The sequence below is a fragment of the Helobdella robusta genome (genome assembly GCF_000326865.2).
Source record: "Helobdella robusta unplaced genomic scaffold HELROscaffold_4, whole genome shotgun sequence".
Classification (NCBI taxonomy): Eukaryota; Metazoa; Annelida; class Clitellata; order Rhynchobdellida; family Glossiphoniidae; genus Helobdella; species Helobdella robusta.
The window spans coordinates 2,297,029-2,314,255 of NW_008704902.1; the positions used below are offsets into that span (position 1 = coordinate 2,297,029).

At 27.6% G+C, this 17,227-nt stretch overlaps 3 protein-coding genes across 3 annotated transcripts in view; 1 reads left to right on the top strand and 2 right to left on the bottom strand.

Moving 5' to 3' along the window:
• Positions 1 to 1,449: 1,449 nt before the first annotated feature.
• Positions 1,450 to 6,450, bottom strand: HELRODRAFT_162271 (hypothetical protein; the record flags this gene model as incomplete). The annotated part of the gene is made up of 16 exons (XM_009024522.1): positions 1,450 to 1,555; positions 1,621 to 1,738; positions 1,831 to 1,963; positions 2,021 to 2,149; positions 2,804 to 2,920; positions 3,104 to 3,238; positions 3,301 to 3,453; positions 3,632 to 3,770; positions 3,879 to 4,043; positions 4,143 to 4,210; positions 4,282 to 4,389; positions 5,285 to 5,404; positions 5,468 to 5,626; positions 5,890 to 5,891; positions 5,985 to 6,122; positions 6,408 to 6,450. The coding sequence occupies 16 exons, from the start codon at positions 6,448 to 6,450 to the stop codon at positions 1,450 to 1,452; spliced, it is 1,833 nt and encodes a 610-aa protein (XP_009022770.1).
• A 2,940-nt stretch (positions 6,451 to 9,390) lies between these two features.
• Positions 9,391 to 13,819, top strand: HELRODRAFT_188917 (hypothetical protein; the record flags this gene model as incomplete). The annotated part of the gene is made up of 8 exons (XM_009024523.1): positions 9,391 to 9,426; positions 9,518 to 9,682; positions 9,754 to 9,932; positions 10,841 to 11,138; positions 11,195 to 11,360; positions 11,748 to 11,895; positions 12,299 to 12,395; positions 13,713 to 13,819. Exons 2-8 carry the CDS (start codon positions 9,547 to 9,549, stop codon positions 13,817 to 13,819), a joined length of 1,131 nt encoding a protein of 376 aa, XP_009022771.1. The 5' UTR covers positions 9,391 to 9,426; positions 9,518 to 9,546.
• A 3,136-nt stretch (positions 13,820 to 16,955) lies between these two features.
• The window catches only part of HELRODRAFT_122760 (hypothetical protein), a gene marked incomplete at both ends in the record, with an annotated part of 997 nt that continues 725 nt past the window's right edge, over positions 16,956 to 17,227 (bottom strand). Inside the window, one exon of the mRNA XM_009024524.1 lies at positions 16,956 to 17,218. Within this exon, the coding sequence (XP_009022772.1) occupies positions 16,956 to 17,218 (263 nt within the window). The remainder of the gene's footprint in view (positions 17,219 to 17,227) is intronic.

A 17,227-nucleotide genomic window follows, 5' to 3' on the forward strand; every position in this document is an offset into this window, starting at 1 on the left:
AGAGTTTTAAAAAATACCTGTACTGTACGTGTATGATAAAGCAAGCAGCGAAGTTTAAACTACTTACAAAAACTAGTTTACCGCGGTTAACTCACCGAACTATATGGTTCAGTGGGTTAACTTCAACCATACAAAAATAACTATTAATATTAACTATTTTTAACAGGAGTGGTTACTATTTATTAACTACATACTAGCAGTAAACTAGATTTGATCTAAATATCTATTTGCCGCAGTCTCTTTGCAGCTGTCGTATAATGAAAATTGCACCTATGGTTCATTTTCCAGCCATAAACCCATGCTGGTAGTTTCCAATCGAAAAGTAGGTTAAAAGTCCCTTTTCGATGATTTTTTTCAACAATCTTTAGACCGTGCTCCAGTGATTGGATTCCTCGATAAGATGAACGGTTTAATGAATCGTCTTTGCCTTTACATTAGGGCAGTGTTGTGCTTGAGCTCCATTTTTTGACATCGCCCCACAACTCCAAAACCTACGACTGAGTTGTAGTAGCTTCTTGAAACCAAAATCGCCAGACGCTTTTAAAGCAAAAGTTAATTCATCTGCAGAGACATCCAGGATGTGACCCTCAACTACATCAGCATTAAAATTAACACTGATTGGATTTGTCTCATTCATTATGCCCTGGCAATATGATCTCCATTGGCTTTTGATGCTACCAGTTTCAAGTATCTTTTTTTCATATGTGTTTACAACATTATTCGTTGACTTTCAATAGACTGGTAGGTGGTGTTTCTTCCTACAAAAAGTTGTGTTGGGATCTCATAAACAACGCTAGCACACGAAAATACTACACTTTCTCAATCTTGTGAGAAAAAATTCAACTGAATAGAGAACGGGCAGCAATCAATGAAATATGAACGTTGAGAGACGCGTACAAATGTGTGAAGTGGACTTCTCTTAAATGGGCTGAACTAAATTGGAATTGATGTTGAGTTTTTGCGATTATAGATGTGGCATTAAATTGATAGCTACTTATAACAGCTTCATGTTAGAAATGCGGAATTAACACTTTTGGCCTGAGTTCCTTTATTTTCCAATAAGTTACGTTGAAAATATAATTTTAAATGATAGACGTTTTGGTCACTTTCATGATGAAAATTTCAATTTTAGAGAATTTAAAATCAATATTTAAAATATTTTATTTCAAAAGTCAATATTTTTCATAATCAGCTGAAGGTAGATCTAAATAATTCTTAATTTATAAAAATTAACGTGCAAGAGTACTCACGGAGTTTATTCGAATCAATCATTTTTGGCCGCAATATATACATGCGCTGACTTTCTCGTATTCATTTATCCGTTCGTCAATTCTTTCACGAAAGGATAAACACAAACATGTGGTTGCACAAGCACGTCAGATTTTTTTATTGACATAAAAACCATCAATGATCATTCTAGTAAGGTGGGGTCGTAGATAAAACTCACAATCATAACTTGTAATTTGATTCAATTTGTTTGTTAATTTGGCTCAAAGCTTCGTTTAATTCATTTTTCAATTTCTGATTCTCAGATATTAATTGAGAGGTCACTTTTCTGAAATTCAAAAAAATCGGTCATTTGATAGTGTGAAAAAATAATTAATAAATATACTACAGAACTTGTATGACGTTGATGATGAATCAAGTTTTTCAATGAGAGTCTTGCATTCGTTCTGAAGTTTCAGAACATTGGCTTCATACGTTCTAATATAGCCTTCTAACTCTTTAAGAACATTCTCTAGTAACATTTTTATTATAATCATTTAAATTTCTTTTGTATTATCGCTTTGGTAGCAATACTAATAATAATGGAAACGTTTGAAAACTGACCGTATTTAAATTGAACATTCTTTACAAGATTTGTAAATTCCTTTTCTTTTAATTCCATTTTGTTATTATGAATCACAGCACTTTCCCTTAAGGCATTTTCTAGTTTATTTTTGTCTATGTCACTGTTTTTTACCTAGTACAAAATACATATGGTATGGTAATTTGCGTGAATGTTTAGGGAAACAATAACCTTGTTTGATAGAGTTTGGTTGTATAAATGCAGCTGAATGCATTCATTTTTGCAGCTTAGTAACAGGCTTTCGGCCTCAACTAATCTATTTTTTAATACATTAATTTCTTCTGTAAACTTTAATCTGTCCTTTAAACAATTCAAAAATATAAAATAAATTAATTTTAATAAGTTAGTTATTGACTCAATAGGGGTGGAAAATAAACATAGAATGGCGAATTATTGTGACAAATTAGTATTGGCACCGTTCAATCTTAATGATAAATTTCTCACACTTTTCACTTTGTTCTAGACAATATACAAGAAAGGTTATACCAGAAACCTCAGTTCTAATCGTAATTAACATAAATAACGTATTCAGGTCATAGAAATTTTTGGTTGATTTTATATAGCATCAAGACGATTTCGGTTTTTATTTATGTTTTACTTTGCATCTTCTGGACAAAGTGTTGGATCCAGAATTTTACAGTGAGTTAATAATTTTCCAAAGTAGACAAAAATCTTTTTTCGACTTATTCATATCCATATTTGATTAATGCACCTCCTATTTCTTTTATTCTATTAAAACATGTTAAAATATATAATAGATTGTAATTTTTCAATTTGTTTCTTCAAGATTTGTTCTTCCATGATCTGGTGAAAATAATGCATCCGTACCCGCACCCAGTTGACCCAGCTGTTTGTTTAAATGAATAAGTTCTAAGCCCAAAAAATATGAAACAAAATGTAGATAACGCCGAGGTCATTAATTTAATTTATGATGAATTAGCAAAAATAACGTACCGTATGCCTTATATTTTCTGATTGGCTTAGCTCTATTTTAACTCTTTCCAGTTGAGAATGAAGCATCGATTGATCCATTTTTGAATGGATAATTTTTATTTTCATATCTTCCGTAAACTATAAAACATAAATTATAGTAAAATATTAATAATATTATATACGTATATAATTATTTATGTATTTCTAATAAATAATGATTAATATATGTAAAAATAAATAAAAATAAATAAATAAAAATAAAAAATATATATATAATAGCATTAGGTCGAAAAGATAATGGATGCACAAAAGAAAACAAACTTTAACGTATTCACTGTCATTAATTTGAACACGTTTCGTCAGCATATCTATATCTGATCGCATTTTATTTTTTTCTTTTTCAAGTTTATCATTTAAAAGTTCTTTTTCGTTCAATCTTTCTAGAAAAGACTTGTTCTTCATTGAAAAACGTAAATTTTTTAGGAATTAAAAAATAAAAATTGAGAATAAAAACAAACCATCCTGTCTAATTCATTTAACTTCATTAAATAACTGTTTCCAACATCCTCACATTCCCTAGTTATGCAGTTATCGATGTTTTCTATGAAATTCTTCAAAAGCTTTTGATTCAAAATCAAATCTTCTTGCATTCTTTCTTTCTCTATATAAGCCTAGTACATTTAAAATATCATAAGATCTAATAAATTTTTTTCAAAAATATAGTTTATAAAATAGAACATAAAATTAAAATGGTGATGGAAGTAATAAAGTAATTTCTTCAGTAATAAAGCGTAAATTATTTTCATATAAAAATGAATTTTCAAATTTATACAAAAACCGCGTATATACCTGAGAAATTTCACATTGTGCTTGTTCAATGAGTATGTTGTAAGACTTTAACTTGTCAACTAATGTTTGTTCTTTCAGATTTAATTCGTTTATTTTTAATTTCAAAATTTCAATTTCTTCAAGTAATAAATGCTTCTCTCTGAAATAATAAAAAAATGCCAAAAAAATTGTCAGAAAATATTAAAAAACATGCAAAAATCAGTGTTCCTACACATGTGTTTGTATATAAAAATAATACCAAACAAACTTTGAAACCAAGCTGTCATCTCTCTGGCTCAAATCATCGGCACAATTCATGTACAAACTTTGAGAAAGATCGCCATTGATGGTTCCAACTTTGTTGATTCTTTCCAAAAATTTTATTTTGGTCTTTGATTTTTCCAATTCTTTTTCTAATCCTATTTTCTCTGAACTTTGAAAAAGTAAATATAAATGAAAATCAAAATATTTTATTATTTTATTTCCAAACAATTTTTAAACTTTATAAATATCTGAAAACAAAAGGCCAAACTTTGAATAGGCAAGTTGACTTTCTAATGTTCTTACTTTTCCAATGTATGAATGCAACAAAGCTCTTACCTGGGGATAAAAATTAACTGTATTTAATGTAATTCAAAGATTGGAAGCGCGTATAATCATTTAACAGTCACCTCATTACCACGATTAGAAGGCAGGTTAACATCGGGGAAAGTTTTTTCCTCAGACATTTGTTCGAATTTTAAAGTTGATGAATCATTGTTTAAGTTAACATTCATTTTCTTCATTGAAAAAACAAATATGAAAATAAATTGATTGGTTAAAAATGTAAAATTTAATAGGAGTTTATTTTCATAAATTTAATGAAACAATGCATTATTTATTACAACTTTTTATTACAATTTTCTCTTTAATATTTTTCAGAAGTATCAGCAACAAACAAAATACATGTAAATACACACGAAGCAACGCATCACACACATAGAATAAGATAACTGTAAGAGCAGTAAAGATATTTCACCCTTTGCCAACATAACTACATCATGTTTAAAAAAACTAAATTCTTGGAACATTTAACAAAAATTTCAACAATTATTTCGTAAGATTCGACCGAATAGTTTGATGGTGGAATGTTGGAGCAGTGAATTCGAGTATGGCCACCGTTTCTAGATTTTTTTTTTCAATTTTAGTTTTTTTTCAAAATTTAACGTTGAACCTTATAATATGGTTACAATTTTATCAAATTTTTTTGTCAGATTGGCAACATTTTGAAATTTAATTAAAATTAGATACAAAAGCTTCAAATCCTGTTAGCTTCAAATCCCGTTAGATCATGGTCGACATATATCATTAAATCAAAGGTTTATGAAACATTTACACTTTTATTTTATTGACTCTTATAAAAAAAACTATGTTTCATTTGTTCATAAAAATAAATTGTTATATAGTAATAGAAACGAAATATTTTAAACATGCTGCACCTAAATGAAAAATTACCTGTGTGCGCTGTAACATCTAGAAATTTGTTGTAAAGTTTATGAAAGAATAGCAAAACACAAACACAAACTTTTTTAAATAAATTAATTTGTTCTAAATTTAAAAATAAACTAAAAACGTTATGTAGTTAGTATAATAATTGTTTCTGTGTAATCAGCGTTGAAAGAATATAACAAAAACCTGCGTAGTAGTAGGCCTATCCAGCACTTCATCAACAAGTTTTGCTTTCAAGTCTTCATTTAGTTTGTCATTTTCTGCCATTAAATTACTAATTAAATTCTTAAATTTCAAGTTTTCATCCTAGAAACAAAATTAAGAGAGCTAAAAGAAAAATCAACAAAAAATATAAACCAAATGTGCAACCTTTAAAAATTGTATTTCCTGTTCATTTAAAAAACTTTGTTCCTTTTCTTGGTTTAAGAGCAAAATGATTTCTTCAGAACTTGGTAATTTTGTTTCTGGTAAATTTGGCTCCCCATTGTCTGTATCAGAAGTTTCTTGTGCAAGGATATTTTGTTCATTCTAAATATGTACAATTGTTATTAAAATGAAATATGATATTAACAATTAAACACAAAACATTCAAAACTTTTGTTATAATAACAAAATTTGTTAACAATGAAAAAAAATCTAAATCAGTTTATTAATTATAAAAACCCAACTGATTAAATAAAACTGTGCTAACAAACTGAATATAATGTATAAAGAGTGTATGACTCTTTTCCTATCACTATGCAAACCACACAAAGCAGAAGAAATATTTAAAAAAGACATACACGTTGTACCTCTAAATGGTGATGAAATAAAATGTTCTGGTTAAAATTATCATTTTGGTCATCTTGTTTATAGAGCATCATTTTTAATCGTTGTGCAGCCTTACTGTATGAAGAATCAGAATATATGGGCTTTGGTAATATCATTTCTTTGGATGATTTCGCATCTAAAAAAATCTTATCAAATTCTGAAGAGTCAGATTGTAGCATTTTGTGCAATTCTTTAATTGACTTGGAAGCTTCATCTGTAAATTTTTAATATTTGAAATATAACTAAAAATGAGACAATCAATAAATGCCAAAATTTATTTTTTTATTAATAAACAACATATTTTTAAAATATTAAAAACTAATTTGAAAACTAAAATCCAGCCTCTGATGAAGATATGATTTTTTTCCATGTAGTCAGTTGATGATTTGCTCATATTTGTTTATTTTAAAAAATGAATTTGAATGAATGCGTAGTTTATTTTAAAATTTAAATTAAATTTTTAATCTAATTTTGTTGAGTTTTACTTCTAAAAACTAACAGTCTTTTTCTTTATCATTAATTATTAATAGATTAATTTGCATTATTGAATGAATAATTAATAATAAAATTGCATGTGTTGCCAGTATTGATTATACCACAAAATAAAGGTATAAATATTATATTATATAGCTAACACTAACACGCAGGCATATGTCCGGAGCATTATATTATTTTATTATTATAAATAATTATTTTATAATATATTATGCTATATAAAGAATATATACTAATTATTATATTTATATACTATATATAAATATATATATATATAGCATCTAAATATATATTTTGTAATTTTTTGAAGCTACGAGAATGTCGGCCTTGCAAGACGATGAGCGGTGCTAACGTGAGTCCTAGGTAACACAAGCCATAGAGTATACCAAAGATTAATTTTATTTAATTTTTTTCAAAAATTCAAATTAAAGATTCCTTCTTTAATTCTATTGATAATTAGTATATATTCACTCTCCTTTGAAGAAGGACCTTGTTAATTTTTGATCTCATTTGCCATTCATCCTTTCACCAACCTATTTACTTAACTCAAATATTTCAAGGTGAAAAACTATTTAAAAATGTTTGTGCATGGGTTGGTTGGTTGATTGATTGATTGATTGATTGCTTGATTGATTGATTGATTGATTGAACTTATTTGAAAAAGTGTATTGAATAGATTATAATTTCTGCAATCTGTTAGTATGTGTTGAATTATTAGTATAGTTTTACATTGATCACAAATTGGTGGTGGTAGTATTTGTATATCTGTTGAAGTTAGTGTGGCATTTTTAATTGAAGATTGTTTTGTTTATTGTTTACTTTCTGCAATTACTGCTTTTTCTGGTTGTTCATTCATAATTTACATTACAAATTGAGAAAAATTACAGTAAATCAAAAGTTAGCTACGTCTACTTATTTTTAAACAATGTGAAATTTAAGGTATCAATGAATTTTATTTAAAAAATAAAAAAGAAATGGAAATCGTTGAATCTTAGTACCATATCAATTGATGATCTTCTAATTTTGCCAGGAGCCGTTGAGAAAAGTAGCGTACACCTTTCTTGGTTTTTTTCTACAGGTAAAAATAAAATGATTTTGGAAATCGAAAATGAAGGTAGACGCCATCGGCCTCAATGGTCCCTTATGACATTAAATGGATCATTGATTACAAACAGTTCTTTACATTTATATTTGATAATGCTAATTTTAATTTGTAATCTGAGTTTATTATGAAATGTATGTAAATTTCGATTTATTGTTGATCGCTTCCGATTTTTTTCTATCATGCCCTAGTTGCATCATACTGTTTTTTTCTTACATTTTAATACTCAGGATTATTTAGCATTTTTGCATTGTATTGTCTAATAAGTAGGTAATATTGATATCATTTATTTATCACAATAATTAATAAAAATTAATTCACAAGAGTTAACCAGTGAGTTCTACAATTGTTCTTCTTGGTTCTGTTTTCAACTTTAGTTAATTTTAGTGATGATTTTAAAATTAACGTGCCTTTTACTGTGTGCCAGTTCAGGTTATATCTTTTTATTAATTTCTAATAAAATATCGTTAGAAATTGTTTTATTTGTTATTTTTTGCCAGGATACACAGTTTATTTAAAATGGCTTAATAATCCAAGTTATTCTTGCGCCTGCCGAAATTATCTCTGGTTCAGGAACAAAGTTATTCTGGCTGATTATATGATTTTCGATAATTTATATGTCACCTTCTTCAATCATTTTAATGACAACCTTTTTAAAATTGATGATGGATTAGAAAGTTTATTAATATTTTTCATCAATTGGCAACGTTCCGGAACCTACTCTCACCAGTTTTCTTGTTTTCCAAATTCAACATTTGATTTTATGACGCTTAATTTGCAGCATGCTAAACATTGTTAGAAACTTTTCGAACTTAATCGACACTCAAAATAATTTGCTTTTTGAAACTTTATTAAATTTTCCACTTTTAGCTACTGATTACAAACTAAATTTTGATGTGCAAGCCGTTGCAGGCGAAGATTTTGAAATAATTTTGCCACAATTCAAGCAAAAAAAATTTGAATTACTGCAGTACTTAAGCAATTCAAAAACATTTGCTTCCTCTCAGTTAGATAAACATACATCAATTGTTGAAGACAGTTCTATTGCAATAAATAAAGAATTTATCTCACCATTTATCTTAAAATTCCGAAAAGTTTTTTTGAGAAATAATGGTTCAATTCATTTTTGGTTCTCAGCGGCGAATAGTGCATCTTTGTCTTTAATTCTGCAACTGTCGATTCTAAGAATACCAGGTAATTTAAATTTCATTACAAAATAGTATTTCTCTGTTAAAGTAACAATAGTTTTTGCAAGATGAAATTGCATTTTAAATACTGGCCAAAATTTACAAAATTTCTAGATATAGACATAAATGTTAAGTAAGTGAGGTGTTTGGACAAAAAATGTTTTGAGAAATTATTGATAGGAATGTTTTATATAAAATGACTAGATAGTTTAGCCATCAATGTTGATATACATAAATGAAAATAGGCTGTTTTGGAAAAAAGACTGAACTTTTTTAATATTGATACCGTTTTTAGTTTTATGTTTTATTGTTCATTTCACTTAGGTAAAATAATAATATAATATATTACCATCCAAATTTGAATTGTTCTGTTTATTATAAATAAAAAGGTCATAAAGTACGGCCGGTTTATAGAAAAAAATATTTGATTGCATTCAATAAGAAATCATTTCTACGTTTAATTAAATTTGATCTAATAATATTTACAGATTTTATTTATTTGAAAACAAATTCAAAAAAGAAATTATGCTTTGAATCGAAAATATATGTTCCCTGGAGTTTACATCGTGCACTTAAACATGTCTTAGAAACTTCCAATGTCGAACGTGCCCATTTTAATATGAAATTTTTGAGTTCACGACAAATATTTAACACGTACGACAATCCCGAATCTTTCAAAAGAATGAGTTTTAAGTTTAATACATTTCCATTTCTTACGGAGCTTTCATTTACAAGTAGTTAACACTGTTTTGATAAGTTGTATTTTAAAAGTTTAGGTACTTCGAAATTTGTTTTGAAATTATTTGAATAATATTCTCAATCCAGGTTTCCTTAGTTCCATTTTTGGTGAGGCCATGTTAAATTTGACACACGTTGGATTATACGAATTAGAATTTACTTGGAAAGTAAAAAATGGACCTTCATTTTTCACGAATCCGATGTTTTTCATTTTGTCAAAATTTAGTATTGAGCACATTCACGAATTCGTGGGTAATAATTGATATTTTTAATAATTTTTATGATTTACACTATCTTTTTCAAATTTTAACAAACAATGCCAGAATTACATTACATTGGTCCCTTTTTTCAAAGTAAGAAGAAGTTGTGTCAGTCACTTACTGAACACCCAGAATGCATCATAATCCACAGAAGAAATTTGCATCATCTCATTTTTGAATTTAAATTTCGTATGCCGTACATGTCTTGTCTGTATCATGATACAAATAACTTCACCATACATGTTTGTATTGTTTTTTATTAATTATAATTTATTAATCCCTGTGCTTGTGCTAAATATTTCACAAAAATAAGTCATGGTTCTCGTATTATTAATATTTTAAGCGGGTTTCAAAGTTGATTGCTGACATAAAAGTTTAAAGCGGGTTGCTGACATAAAAGTTTGAATTAATCAATTAATAATCAATAATATTTTTCAACTGTTGCAATCTTAATGGTGTGTGAGTTAAAATAAAATAGTACAAATATGGTATATTATTTATTTGTTCTTTTTTAACGGCGTTTCAGCTACCATAATAAAGTGCGATGGCATGCCTCGTCGAAATCGACATTACCTTTTTGTTCAGACTTTGGATATAATTTTAGTCATTTTGCGATTATACAAAGTGTGCTATTATATTAAACTGTCAACTGGCATTCCATTCTACAAATATGTCCAAAATTTCCAACTTTCTTGCTCTAACATTTTTGTTTTTGCATAGCCTGCTGTTTTGTTTTTGAAAATAGTTTCATATGACCACGTTTCTCGCCTTCTGTCTTCAGAAGACTTGCAATAATTTTCTGTAACACTCCTTTTCAAATCTTTTTAATCACTCTTTTTGATTGTCCGAGTTTTGCATGCATATAATCTGTGAAGAAAAAACACAAGACTCTTTTATGTTCAATTTTGTTTTAATGTTAAATCAACTGATTTCAAATGTTTTTTAAGCCTCTTTTGTTTTTCACAAGGTGTTTGTATTTTTTTAAGTTGTATGATAAAAAAAATGTAAGAAAATTGTTTAAGAGTTTGAGTTGAAAATTTGTCATCAACATTATAGCACAAGTACACAAGAAAGTACAAATAGGAAGGAATTTTTCATTTGATTAAACTAAAGAATGATTTTCACTAAAACTAAATTGATCACGATCTAGGTAACCTTCAATGAAACAGAAATAATCAAGTTTCATATAACCTTTGCTGCCATCGGTTTTCCTTACACTGAAAAAACTAAGGCTTTTAATAAAACGTTTGTAAACGTAACCATGCACAATGAAACCCATCTATTTGATTGCCTGACGTACAGAATGGTAATTCATTTTCGCGAAAATAACCTAACCAATAACCTAAAAGGCCTTCTCTCTGTAATGATAAATTTGATTGACTCAAGTTATAACTATCTTAGTCACAAAATTAAATCTCTCTATATATATTCGACCGACTTAGGAATTGGTAAGTTTACGAGTGAATATCGAAGTAGTATTATATTTTCATTATTAAACTGACAGGTAACTACCGAATGATGTACAAAGATCTCCTGAAAAGTCTTACGATATCAAGAAGAGGAAGCAATATTGGCAGCAAAAATATATCCATGTCAGCGAATTCAAAATTGGAAAATATTAAAATCACTATTCGAATTACTCCAATCATTTCATTTGCAGTCGTGTTCAAGTAAAAATAATTTTATTGAAATTTAATACTACCCTTTAGATTATAACTAAAAAAAAACTCAAATCCTAAAATGTTGAATAAGACTCGATATCATAAAAGAAACCCGAATGTTGGCAAATAGCAGCACGTGAAATGCGAAATATTTTTCGCTAAATCAGTATCATATTTTAAGTGCCCAATGCCATGATCAAATGGTCAATTTGAGAATCACCATTAGGATTATTACAAACTGAGGTTAAACGTCTAAGAAAATTCTAGCACACATGAAAGTTATCTAAAAAATTAAACGGTTGAAATGATCTATATGGGTGATCTATATTAATGGCCACATCATCGTATTCTAGGCAGTGTCCTACTAATTTGTATTTTATAATAAAAAAATTGCAGGTTTGCCCACGAAGAATCACGAATGGAAAGTGGTGCCTTGTGCCGGATATGTTATGCAGAATACTGTTCGTGTGATGTCGATTTGAGCACTGTTTTTCAATTTTTAAAATTGAATATACCTGACTTTAGTAAGCAGAAACATGTTACAGTTAGATTCGGCTGCTATGTGATGCTCAGCCACTCAACCATTACACATTTCGTGACGAAACCTGTTGTATTAAATTTTTTTGATGACGATACATAAATATGAATTCAGTTGGGTAACACGAAACAGTTATCTTCGTTTATTATCTGGAAACACACACACACACGCACACACACACACACACACACATATATATATATATATATATATATATGTGTGTATATATTGATATATTGTGTATATATATATATATATATATATATATATTGATATATATATATATAAGTGTGTGTGCGTGCATGAAAGGAGACCATATTTTGTTTTATATATATATTGTATGAATTTTACCGAATTGTTGACTTATATCTATTTTAAGCATTTTTTAATTTTCAATTTTCCTTACTAGAATTACTACATTCTGGTAAGGAAAATTGAAAAGACAATCTTTAAATTTAGTTATGCCTACAATTCGGTAGAATTCATACAACACTGTATAAAACATGGTCTCCTTCCAACACACACACACACACACACACACATATATATATATATATAATATATATATATATATATATATATATTATATATATATATATATATGTATGTACATAAAAACATTCGTTAATGAAACATATTATCTGAAAAATGATTAATCATTATAATGTAACCACACTCATACATAAACACACAGACATACATATATTTACATATATATATATATATATATATAATTTATATATGGTTGTAATGATATATACTATATATGGTCGTACGATATCCAAGATTTAAAATTAAATTTTTCAAAAAAATAAATATTGTAGCAAACAAATCTGAAACATGCTATTTTAAAAAATTTATCAACTCACAAAATAAAATTAATAGACTAGATATAATTCCAAAAGCAAATGGTTAAATTCAAGTAATTTTTTAATATTGAACAGGTTTAAGAATTCATTATCAAAAAAAGAATGGATAACAAAATAATCGGTTAAAAAATAGCTCATTGTCTGGCTTGTTGTTCGTCGTTAACAGCGAGATAAGATAAAAGACAACCTTAACAATTTATGCCAGGTTGTCTGATAATATTGTTCAAATGATTTAAATTAAAGCCATGAATAAGCGCGCGTGCACCCTACACGCACGTATGTACCTACATGTATTATATATAATTATTATTTGATTGTGTTAGTGTAAAATTAATATTAGCGCTAATGTATGGCCAAGTGCCGACTCAATTAGCGTACAGAGTTCAGTGAGGTTTCGCATAATTTAATCACAAACAAGAAATAAAATAATGAACCAAACAATTAATTAACTCAAATGAATATAACTCATTATTAAACATAAATCGGCAAATATTAACTCGGCGTCAACCTTTTAGCGATCAAGAGTTTCAATTGTTAATACTTAGTTTATTTTAATTAGAGCGAAGCCCGCATGAAGTTTGCTCGAATATGTTTGCAAGCACGTTGATTGAAACTGCCATCATATAGAGAAAGAACTTCATCAAAACATAATGCTGCTGTATAACATTTTATTGTTTCACGGTTAAAAAAAATTTGGCGACAGCGATAATTTGAAAAAAGAAAGAAAAAAAATTTTAGTATGTAAACAAAATTGGGTAAAATATTTTTCCAAAATGGCAATACCGAATACGATGTGTATGTAATTATATGATTATTTATGATTATTTTTACAGAAATCTTTGAAACCCAAATAAAATAGCATCAAATATGTAATATTTAAAAAAATTATATATATACATATATGTATGTGTGTGTATGTGTGATAAAGCAGCAAACATAAAAACACATCGCCAGCAACTGTTTTGAAATTTGGCACAATATCAGCTACAGAGAACGTGCAGACCATTCCATGGCAGGACAATTACAACTCGCAGCAAACTAGCAAAGCAAGAACTAAATGAATTTACCAACGTACTATGCAATGTTACCTGTGTTCCAATCAGCATATGCCCTCTACGGTCAACAAAATTCCCTGAAAACAGTTCTTACAACTAATAACAACAATAATAAAAATAACAACAATAATAATAATAATACTAACAATAACATTGATGATAATGTGCATCATGAAGATGCCTCATCCACGCCTATTTACAAACATTCTCTGAATATATGGTCAAAAAAAACAATGAAATATTTACATATTAACAGAATATCTTACACTTGTAACCAAACATTATATATATATATATATATATATTTTAGAGGATTAGTCATCGTAGGGGGTATATAATTTATATATATATATATATAAATATATATATAATTTTATGTACTTTCTTTCAATTCGTGTAAGTAGTAATATGAATTAAATAAAGAAAAAAAATCACAATAACGTACTAAATAGAACTGAATATTCATGAACATTCCACTTGACGTCTTACAATTATTTTCTCAGTAAAAAAAAAGTTCACAAAACATTACACCAATTAGTTTTTTCTGTCAATTTATTATCCTGTTGAAGAGAATTACGATAAAATTGTAAATTTAAAGATGACGATGTAATAGAAAATTTTTATTGTAACGGTACGCCAAAAGAGGAAACTATGAAATTTGCTCAACGTCACACAGGCAATGAACAATTTGAAAGCTGTCAACCAAAAATCTCTTTCAGTAGTTGCAACCAACGCAGTTAAATACAACTTAGATTATTAATGAATTAGTATGGTAAAATTATAATAAAATATACATGTAGGATATATCTATATATATTTTATTATCAAACAAATATTTACAAAATATTTATTATTGTATGATATACAAAGTTTTAATAAAAAAAAAAATGTTGCTTAAATTAAATATCACTCAAAATTTTCAGGCATCGATAAAATTTTTACTTCTGAAAACTCTGCTGTGGAAAAAGTTTGATAACGAATTTAAACCAATAACTTTTCTCACACTGAATCGTAAGATAAATGTAGTTGAGGCAAAAATTCATTCATTGATACATGTCAATTACAACTCATAACTTTAACGATTGAACAGTTGATATGGTAAACTAAAAAAAAATAAAAAAAACTGTGTAGCATCGTGACGTTCCTATGTACAATATTATACACGCAAATCCATATATATATATATATATTCATATATATATATATATTATGGAGTGTATATATATATATATATATATATATATATGGTATGAGAGCAATTATATTTCACGGAAACATTGTAATGTATCAACACAAAAGATACTTAAAATACACACACAACAAGATATTTAATTGAAGCAAAATTTCAAGTAGTGACTGAAATTTAGGAAAATAAAAAAATCTATCATTCTAAAAAATAATTCAATTATATTGATGTCCAATTGACAATGGTCTACATTTTCTTAAGATTTAACGAGTTATTAAAAAAAGATCATGGCAAATTATATGTTTAATAAAACTGATAATTTGTTATTTAAATTAAATAATCATTTTCAACCTATTTAAGAAATTTATTTACACATTTATTATACATATATATAAACGTCTTTATTTGCATACGTATATATAAACGTATATATATATATATATATATATATTATTATACGATTTTTGTACATATATTGTGAGAACAATAACGGAAAAAGTTAATGTTAAGATAGTGATTTAGCGAACTTCTACTTCCCATTCCATCTGATTGCAATGTCTATCTCGCTCAGCCTCAAGTCACAGCAGCATATTTCGGAGATCCGTCGCCATCAACAAATTAGTAATATCACAGAATGACAACTATTTGATTAAGCAATTCAAATTTTTGTAAAATAATATCAATAAATACAACATGCAAACGCTCAATAAAGATCATGTTGTGTACTTCCATACCAAAAGTGTCAAACATTTTATGCTGAGCCGTACAATTTAGTCTTATTCAATGAACCTATTTTGTATTGTGAAATTTGAAGAAAAACATGCTTCCATCTGCCCATAATGAATGTAACATGATTAAAACTCCAGGCCATACAACAACATTAATAAGGATGGACTCCAAAGAGAAAGAACAATCCTGAATTTAGTTAGGTGTTCAGCTAATGAAGACAATGCAATTGAACTGTTATGTATCAACAAAACCATTAACAATATTATATTATACCAAAAAGTTGGCAACACACACATATAACACATACATATTTTTACATGCATATATATATATGGTCGTAATAATATATATATATATATATATATATATATATATGTATATATATATATATATATATATATGTATATATATATATATATATATATATATTATTACCACATGGTCATATAAATATATGTGCATGCATGTAAGTATGTATGTATAATCTCAATGTATTGATGTTTAAAAAATTAACTTTGAACAAAATGTTAACCAACAACTTACAACCTTTTAACGACATGTTTTTCAGTCAGCTAATTTAAATATATATATACATATATATTTACATTTAAGGTTATATATTTTAGTACATAAACACATATTATACACACACATATATATATATATATATATATATATATATATATATATATATATATATATACACATATATATTTATATGTACAGTTAGCAATGAACTTAATGAACAAATGATAATGAGCAATGGACAGCCACGAGATGAACAGTTTCGTGCTTTGCATCATTTAAAAAACATTCCGCATATCATAAACACCTTCATTTGATTTTTGACAGTTAATTTTGTTTGGAGATATTCCACAAAATATGAACAACTTGCTATGCAGCAAATGTACAGTTTCTTGATTTTCTATTCAATGTCAGATCAAAAACATATCCTTAAATTGAAATTCTATAATAAGCCATGCACAATTTTCATCTACACTCTGGACAAACTTCACAGTAAGGACATAGAGATGCATCCTTATTAGCCATGTTGTTGTAGTCGCAGCTGTAGATAGTGTAGTAGTGATGTGGCTGTTCCAGGCCTGGAAGACTGAAGGGCCCATAGAACACCTGGTCAACGATAAGATTTGTTTTCTTTTGGTCAATCATAAGAAGGTTTTTTTGTGGTCTTTCCTGCTTTGGTTGATACTGTTTGGCATATGCTATCTGTTCTTGTTCTATTCGTATATGGTAAGCCATCTGACTTATAAGATCAAGTGTCTGACGTCTTTCGTGGCCCATTAGGCATATTGTACTTTCATCTACAACCGCATACAAAGTCATTAAATAATCAAATTTAAGATACTCTTCATCTGTAAAATGGTCAGCTAAATAGTTTTCGAGTTTAATTTTTTGATCTGAAATGTTAGAAAAATCAATAAAAAACATTGAACACATATACTTTTTCAACAAACGAATGTCTATGTCTTCTGTTGGTT